Below are 9,292 nucleotides of genomic sequence, written 5' to 3'. Positions count from 1 at the left end.
CCGTCTCGGCCTCCCAAAGTGCTGGGATTACAGGCTTGAGCCACTGCTCCCGGTCCCCTCTGTGAGTTTTAATCGAATTTAAGAGTTCATTAAGAAACTGGATGTGAGGCTGGGCCCGGTGGCTCACTCCTGTAATCCCAGCACTTTGGGAGGCTGAGGCGGGCGGATCACGAGGTCAGGGGATTCAAGACCATCCTGGCTAACACGGTGAAACCCCGTCTCTACTACAAATACAAAAAGTCAGCCGAGCGTGGTGGTGGGCGCCTGTAGTCCCAGCTACTCATAAGGCTGAGGCAGGGGAATAGCGTGAAGTCCGGAGGCAGAGCTTGCAGTGAGCCAAGATTGCGCGATTGTACTCCAGCCTGGGAGACACCAAGACTCCCCCTCAAAAAAATAAATAAATAAATAAACAAGGCCGGGCGCGGTGGCTCATGTCTGTAATCCCAGCACTTTGGGAGGCCGAGGCGGACGGATCACGAGGAGATCGAGAACATACTGACTAAAACGGTAAAACCCCGTCTCTACTTAAAAAAAAAAAAAAAACAAAAAAATTAGCCGGGTGTGGTGGTGGGCGCCTGTAGTCCCAGCTACTCGGGAGGCTGAGGCAGGAGAATCACTTGAACCCGGGAGGCGGAGGTTGCAGTGAGCCCAGATCACACCACTGCACTCCAGCCTGGGAGACAGAGTGACTCCGTCTCAAGAAAGAAACAATGTGGTGGCTCACACCTGGCAGCCCAGCTAATTGGGAAGCTGAGGTGGGAAGATCACTTGCGCCCAGGAGTTTGAGGCTGCAGTGTGCTATGATCATTCCTGCGAATAGCCACTGCACTCTAGCCTGGATGACATAGCCTGTCTATATATATATATATATATTTATTATTATTATTATTTTGAGACAGAGTTTTGCTCTTGTTGATCAGGCTGGAGTGCAAATGGCACAATCTCGGCTTACTGCAACCTCTGGCTCCCGGGTTCAAGTGATTCTCCTGCCTCAGCCTCTGGAGTAGCTGAGATTACAGGCATGCGCCACCACGCCTGGCTAATTTTGGGGTTTCACCATGTTGGTGAAACATGGTGAGATGGGGTTTCACCATGTTGGTCAAACTGCTCTTGAACTCTGAACCTCAGATGATCCGCCTGCCTTGGCCTCCCAAAGTGCTGGGATTACAAGCGTGAGCCACCACGCCTGGCCATAGTCTGTCTATATTTTTTTAAAGTTCGTTTCAAGCATTGTTAATTTTGTCTGATTTTTGAACTGGTTTGATTTTTTTTTCTTTTTCTTTTTTTTTCTTTTAAGTTTTCTCATGAGGTTGCAGTTTTTTGTTATTTTTTGAGAGAGGGCCTCTCTGTGTTGTTCAGGCCAGTTTTGAGCTCCTGACCTCAAGCAGTGATCCTCCTGCTTTGGCATCCCAAATTGCTGGGATTACAGATGTGAGCTACTGTGCCAGGCCACACTCCACACTGCTCTACTTTTTTTTCTTTGAGACGGAGTCTTGCTCTGTTGCCCAGGCTGGAGTCCAGTGGTACAATCTCAGCTCACTGCAACTTCCACCTCCCGGGTTCAAGTGGTTCTCCTGCCTCGGCCTCCCAAGTAGCTGGGATTACAGGCACACACCACCACACCTGGCTTATTTTTGAATTTTTAGTACAGACGGCATTTCACCATGTTGGCCGGGTTGGTCTCGAACTCCTGACCTCAGGTATCCACCTGCCTCGGCCTCCTAAAGTGCTGGGATTACAGGTGTGAGCCACTGCGCCCTGCCCACACTGGTCTACTTTTAAACCATTGGAAGACAGAGACTTAATCCTGTAAACTACTGGTGTATTTCCCCAAATGCTTATAGTTGGGCACATGCTAAGCATTTAGTCAATTCTTGCCACTGGTCATCAGTCATTTGTTAGCAGTTACAAATTTGCATAGAAGAAGAAAGCATGGATTTTTTTGTTGAGAGTGAATTTTCTTTGTAAACACAAGGGGGTGCTCTTTAACCATCAATGACCAGTTTAAAAAAAGTTTAAAGTCATTTTAAAGCCTTGGAAGGAAGTCTGCATAAGGAAAATTGCTACAGGAAGAATAATACATTTTAGGGCTGTGCTCTGTGTTTCATGCCTGTAATCTCAGCACTTTGGGAGGCTGAGGCAGATGGATCACAAGACCAAGAGATCAAGACTATCCTGGCAAACGTGGTGAAACCCCGTCTCTACTAAAAATACAAACATTAGCTGGGCGTGGTGGTGCGCGCCTGTAGTCCCAGCTACTTGGGTGGCCGAGGCAGGAGGAGAATCGCTTGAACCGGGGAGGGGGAGGTTGCAGTGAGCCGAGATCACGCCACTGCACTCCAGCCTGGCGACAGAGCAAGATTCTGTCTCGAAAAAAAAAAAAAAAATTTAAGTGGTAGGTATTTTAGCTATGCTTTAAAATTTAGAGATTGTCTTTGAGATTTATTTTCCCTAAAAATTCAATAATTAAAAAAATACATATATTATTCCTAGGTATCTCCTGAAGATCCTGGAGCTCAGTTCTTGATTCGTACTGGGTCTGTTGGCCGAAATAGGGCTGAAGCCTCTTTGGAGCGAGCTCAGAATCTCAACCCCATGGTGGATGTGAAGGTAGACACTGAGGATATAGAGAAGAAACCAGAGTCATTTTTCACTCAATTTGATGCTGTAAGTTTCTTAATGTAAAATCTGCTGTGGGAAGTAAACAAATTAAGGTGCTAGTTGTATATACTTTCAAATCCCAAAGCAATCTGAGAGCATTCAAATATCAAATTCTGAGCTTTTTCCCAATAAAATGTATAAGCTGTTCTGTTGTTTAGGCTTAGTATATTGTGTGAATGTGTTGCTAGAAAGGTCCAGTCTGTTGGATCTGCTGTAGCTGTTGGTGACTTGCTGTCTGCTGGCTTCTTCTCTGGGCATATGTTCCCTCAGCCAGGTTTCGTCTTTGGTGTTTTGTCTTCCTTCCAGAATCTTTGCACATAACTTTAATCCATGTTATTGCAAATGTTTTCTTCCGAAAACTTAACAAGTTGGTGATTAATTTCTGTGGCAGAGGCATTTTTTTGTTAGAAATATCAAACTACAGCTTGTGTTTTGTCTTAGGAAAAAGCACACCTGATCTTGGTCTATCTATGTCTGTCTGTCTGTTTCTCACAGTCACGTTGACCATGTTGCCATGGATAACTAGAGAAAAATTACTGTAGTCATAAGCCAAATGAGGCATATCCAGCCTCATTTGGTTTCACTGCCAAATCTATGCGGAGGTGAAAGGATAAATTAAATTCTTTGTCAATGTCTGCGACCTTTCAGACATAGTTCCCTGCGTTCTGGAAACGCTTCACAAATCTTGAGAACTGTGAAATAGTCATAGATGAGCTACTAGTTTTTCAAATGAAAGGTCCCAGTATGTTATATGAGAGGTTAGAATTTGGGTTAGGTAGTTCGTTTTTTAACACTTTTTTTTTTTTTTGTTGAGATGGAGTTTTGCTCTTGTTGCCCAGACTGGAGTGCAATTGTGCGATCTTGGCTCATTGCAACCTCCGCCTCCTGGGTTCAAGTGATTCTCCTGCCTCAGCCTCCCAAGTAACTGGGATTACAGGCATCGACCACCATGCTTGGCTAATTTTTTGTATTTTTAGTAGAGTTGGGATTTCACCATGTTGGTCAGGCTGGTCTTGAACTCCTGACCTCAGGTGATCCACCTGCCTCGGCCTCCCAAAGTGATGGGATTATAGGTGTGAGCCACCGCACCCGGCCTGTTTCTTACACTTTTCTTTCTTTCTCTTTTTTTTGAGATGGAGTCTCGCTCTGTTGCCCAGGCTGGAGTGCAGTGGCATGATTTCAGCTCACTGCAACCTCCACCTCCCTGGTTTAAGCAGTTCTCTGCCTCAGTCTCCCTTTTTTACACTTTTCTTTTTTTTTTTTTTTTTGAGGCGGAGTCTCGCTCTGTCGCCCGGACTGGAGTGCAGTGGCCGGATCTCAGCTCACTGCAAGCTCCGCCTCCCGGGTTTACACCATTCTCCTGCCTCAGCCTCTGGAGTAGCTGGGACTACAGGCGCCCGCCACCTCGCCCGGCTAGTTTTTGTATTTTTAGTAGAGATGGGGTTTCACCGTGTTAGCCAGGATGGTCTTGATCTCCTGACCTCGTGATCCGCCCGTCTCGGTCTCCCAAAGTGCTGGGATTACAGGCTTGAGCCACCGCACCCGGCCACACTTTTCTATTTCATATGTGCATCTGTTCGAATATGGGCTTAGAAGGATGGATCATCTGTGCATTTGTCCTGTTTTCTTTTTCCTAGTCCCTTCTATTTTTTAACTTCAGGTATTGGGACACTTTCCATTTGGACATAAGTCTTCATTTTCTTATCTGTAGTAACCATTTTTATTTTATGCCAGGTGTCCCTCGAACTTGTAGATGTAGAAAGAGGGTTTGTTAAAACTGAAGTGCGAGGCCAGTTGATTGTGTAATGTGTGTGCATGGGACCATGTTGTCTGCCTTGTAGGCCATGTTTGGCTGGTCCTTGCAGGTTTGATAGTTACTTTAGACTCTGCAGGGTTCCATTTGATCAATTGGTTGCATGTTCACCTGTGGATTTCTTACCTTTTAGATGGGATTTTTCCTTGGGTGGCTGCATCCTTTGAAACACCAAAGAAACACATGTCTCTGTGAATGTTATTTCGGTATTCAGGCCGCTAGACAACAGCAAAGAGGGTCTATCAAGTGAAAATGTCCTTTTGTTCAGGAAAAAGCATGTGCAATTTGGAAGTTGTCTTTTGACCATGATCACAAAGCTTCTCCCAGAAAGACAGTATTTTGTGCAGTAGAACTTAGCCATTTCCAATACCTCAACTTACTGGAATACAACCTGGAGGCCCCAGAGCAACGCTGATAATTCCACTGAGTGAATCACCAGTTCATTGTCTAAGCCTGAATGGAAGGTCACTTGGTCTATAACCTTTTCTTTTGTCCTTAAATTCAGATAAAGTTTCACACTGCAATCTGTGGAAAAATGATCTCAACAGGACTTGTTTATCTTCTTTATCTTAACATATCAATCAAAAGGAGGGGGAAGAAAAGTGCTTGTATTTAAACATGACCTTTGGGTCAGTTTAAAAAACTGGTTTTACTTCTCACTGTAGCTTATTTGGATTTTAATAGATTTAACGGTTTAGAAAAAACTTGCTAAGTTATTTTTTTCATGAAAACTATGAGATGTGTATATGTTCATGGATTACAGAAAACATTTGTTGACTAGCTTTTACTTTTTAGCTAAACACATTTTATTTTGGCTGCTTTTGGCTGCAGAACGTGACAGTCTCATAACTTATATTTTCTACACGTTGAAACCTACAACTTTTGTCTTCTAGCCATAGGACCCAAATAACCTGTTGTACCAGTTTGAAACGTGTTTTAAACATGCCCAGAGAGACTGTTCATTAAGATTTATTTAGACATCAGGGCAGTGATTCACGGTATGCAAAACTCATACCTAGCCAATTTCTTTCTTTCTGCAGGTGTGTCTGACTTGCTGCTCCAGGGATGTCATAGTTAAAGTTGACCAGATCTGTCACAAAAATAGCATCAAGTTCTTTACAGGAGATGTTTTTGGCTACCATGGATACACATTTGCCAATCTAGGAGAGCATGAGTTTGTAGAGTAAGTGTTGGGAGAGGCGGGGAGAATGTAACATTTTCTCCTTTTTATACTTTTTTTAAAAAAATTATGTATGTATTTATTTGTTTATGTGTAGAGACAGGATCTAAGCTATGTTGTTCAAGCTGGTCTTGAACTCCTGGGCTCAAGTGAGCCTCCACCTTGGCTTCCCAAAGTTCTGGGATTACAGGCATGAGCCATTGCGCCTAGATGACAACATAACACTTTTCAAAATTTAGTTTTATTTACTGGTAGAAAACAACCATCTAAGGAAATAATTTGATTATAATACTTAGAACATTCTGAAACCAAGTCATTAACAAATTGCCACATACAATAGATTGTGGGTTCAGAATTTTAGGAGGTATGCCCCTGCTCTCCAAAATGATAGACTAAATCTAAAGCCTAAAGCAAGCAGAGTTTTACGGCAATAAAAGTACACCACATGGGTATTTGTTTGATCATTCTGGGCTTCATGTGGTAAAGTCACATTTTCTGCATAGGGAAGGCTTGCTCTGATTGTAAACATTTGTTCCCCAGCTTGGGCTTACATGTTTTCTTTTCTTTGTTTTTTTTTTTTTTTGAGACAGAGTTTTGCTCTTGTTGCCCAGGCTGGAGTGCAGTGGCGCAATCTCAGCTCACCTCAACCTCCACCTCCCAGGTTCAAGCGATTCTCCTGCCTTAGCCTTCCCAAGTAGCTGGAATTATAGGCATGCACCACCAAGCCCGGCTAATTTTGTATTTTTAGTAGAGATAGGATTTCTCCGTGTGGGTCAGGCTGGTCTCGAACTCCCGACCTCAGGTGATCCGCCCACCTCGGCCTCCCAAAGTGCTGGGATTACAGGCATGAGCCACCGTGCCCGGCCTGCTTACATGTTTTCAAGTTGAGAGATAGTAAAATAAGTACAAAATAGTTAGTTGAGTGACTCTGGAGGCACATTCAGCCAAAGTCTACCTTGGAAAAGGTATCCAATATCCAGAGAGACTCCTCTGGTAGAACAAACAGACCTCATCCTCTCATGTTGAACATTGAGGCTGCAGAACTTGGTAATTCTCACATGACAGGACTTGCAGTGTTTTGACTTTGTAGTCTCTGGGTGAAAGATGGCAGATGATCTGTTATTGTACAACTATGAGTTAGGTATTTTGGCTGCAGTTTCTGACCACCCCCTCCAAAAAGAAAGACAGATTCTGTGAGGTAGGAGCTTCCTACCAGGAGACTGAGAACTGTTCTCTTGTTCAGCCTCTCAGGCAAATCACTGAAATTTCTCTGGTCTCCAAGTTTCTTGCCTGTAAAATCAAGACGGGGGAAGGACAGTCATGTTCTAGACATCTCCTAACTCTACTGTTTTATGGCTTTAGGATAATCTAGTTCTTTGGGCATATTATCATTATTTATTTATTTTTTAGAGACGGAGTTTTGCTTTTGTTGCCCAGGCTGGAGTGCAGTGGCGCGATCTCGGCTCACAACCACCTCCGCCTCCTGGCTTCAAGCTATTCTCCTGCCTCAGCCTCTGGAGTAGCTGGGATTACAGGCATGCGCCACCACGCCCGGCTAATTTTGTATGTTTAGTAGTGACAGGGTTTCTCCATGTTGGTCAGGCTGGTCTCGAACTCCAGACCTCAGGTGATCCACCCACCTTGGCCTCCCTAAGCGCTGGGATTACAGGCATGAGCCACCGCACCCGGCTATTATTTTTGAGATGGAGTTTTGCTCTTATCACCCAGGCTAGAGTACAATGGCACGATCTTGACTCACTGCAACCTCCACCTCCCGGATTCAAGTTATTCTCTTGCTTCAGCCTCCAGAGCAGCTGGGACTGCAGGTGCCCACCACCATGCCCAGCTAATTTTTGTATTTCTGGTAGAGACGGGATTTCACTATGTTGGCCAGGCTGGTCTCGAACTCCTGACCTCAGGTGTTCCACCCACCTCAGCCTCCCAAAGTGCTGGGATTACAAACGTGAGCCACTGTGCCTGGCTTCTTTGGGTATATTATAAAGAAGTCATAGTAGTGGAAAGCAGTCCAGATTATTTTAATATAAGCTGCCCACAGCAGAGGGTCAGAATTAAGTTTGGCAATTTTTTTTTTTTTTTTCTGAGACGGAGTTTCACTCAGTTGCCCAGGCTGGAGTATAGTGGCGTGATCTCAGCTCATTACAACCTCCGCCTCCTGGGTTCAGGCAGTTCTTCTGCCTCAGCCTTGCGAGTAGCTGGGATTACAGGCGCACGCCACCACGCCCGGCTAATTTTTTGTACTGTTAGTAGAGATGGGGTTTCGCCATGTTGGCCAGGCTAGTCTCAAACCCTTGACCTCAAGTGATCTGCCTGCCTTGGCCTCCCAAAGTGCTGGGATTACAAGCGTGAGCCACTGCACCCAGCCAAGTTTGGCTATTTATTTCATGATTCAAGTAGAGTCTTTACAAAGTAATCACTTTGATTTATTGAGAGCAGCTGTGTGCCTGGCAGTGTGCTGAGCAACGTATGCTGCTCTGTTTTTCCCACGGTAATTTCCTGAGTGCCCAACAGTGTGAGTACCAGACTCATCACGTTATCAATGGCAGAGCTGGAATTTGAACCGAGATCTGACTCCAGAGCTTTTGCCCCTAACCACCATCCCAATCTGTGACCTGGAGAGGCTTTTTTTGATTCCAGTAGCATGATTTCTAGGGTAAAATTACATTCCCTCCCCTTGTCACCCTCTAGGGAGAAAACTAAAGTTGCCAAAGTTAGCCAAGGAGTAGAAGATGGGCCCGATACCAAGAGAGCAAAACTTGATTCTTCTGAAACAACGATGGTCAAAAAGGTATGTGTAATGTGGGGGCAGAGGTCAGAAACCCTAGGGCCTTGGAGGGGACGGGCAATGATGATTGAAAAGGAGAAGAGAAAGCACTTCTGGAAGGGGTGGTGCGAGTGCTTGTCCCATCTAAAGGGAGACTGCCACAGCTTAGTGTCAGCCAGCTGTTGCTGTGAGGGAATGTGGGCCCAGTGATTCCAGATGGGATTTTTCAAGACAATGAGAAATGCAAACTTTTGTAGGCTCTGTCCCAAACTTTGTGTGTGTGTGTGTGTGTGTGTGTGTGTGTGCGATGGAATTTTTTTCTTGTCGCTCAGGCTGGAGTGCAGTGGCATGATCTCGGCTCACTACAGCCTCAACCTCCTGGGTTCAAGCGATTCTCCTGCCTCATCCTCCCAAGTAGCACCCCCGGCTAATTTTTTTTGTATTTTTAGTAGAGACAGGGTTTCGCCATGTTGGCCAGGCTGGTCTTGAACTCCTGACCTCAGGTGATCCACCCGCCTTGGCCTCCCAAAGTGCTGGGATTGCAGGCGTGAGCTACTGTGCCTGGCTCCAAATTTTTTTCTTTTCTTTTTCTTTTTTTTTTTTTTTTTGAGATGAAGTCTCGCTGTGTCCAGGCTGGAGTGGTGCAATCTCAGCTCACTGCAACCTCCGCCTCCCAGGTTCAGGAGGTTTTCTTGCCTCAGACTCCCGAGTATCTGGGACTACAGGCGTATGCCACCACACCCAGCTAATTTTTGTATTTTCAGTAGAGATGGGATTCCACCATGTTGGCCAGGATGGTCTTTATCTCTTGACCTCGTGATCCACCTGCTTCAGCCCCCATCAAAGTGCTGGGATT

The 9,292-nt window shown here is 45.2% G+C and overlaps 1 protein-coding gene across 3 annotated transcripts in view; it reads left to right on the top strand.

Moving 5' to 3' along the window:
• Positions 1-9,292, top strand: part of SAE1 (SUMO1 activating enzyme subunit 1) — an 88,043-nt gene that overhangs the window by 19,276 nt on the left and 59,475 nt on the right. For all 3 annotated transcript variants that reach the window (XM_026457335.1, XM_023182259.2, XM_023182260.2), the window contains exons 3-5: positions 2,494-2,667; positions 5,515-5,657; positions 8,361-8,460. In XM_026457335.1, coding sequence (XP_026313120.1) covers positions 2,494-2,667; positions 5,515-5,657; positions 8,361-8,460 — 417 coding nt within the window. The remainder of the gene's footprint in view (positions 1-2,493; positions 2,668-5,514; positions 5,658-8,360; positions 8,461-9,292) is intronic.

This window comes from Piliocolobus tephrosceles, chromosome 21 (genome assembly GCF_002776525.5).
Source record: "Piliocolobus tephrosceles isolate RC106 chromosome 21, ASM277652v3, whole genome shotgun sequence".
In the NCBI taxonomy this organism is placed as follows: Eukaryota; Metazoa; Chordata; class Mammalia; order Primates; family Cercopithecidae; genus Piliocolobus; species Piliocolobus tephrosceles.
This window is presented reverse-complemented; position numbering and strand designations above follow the sequence as displayed.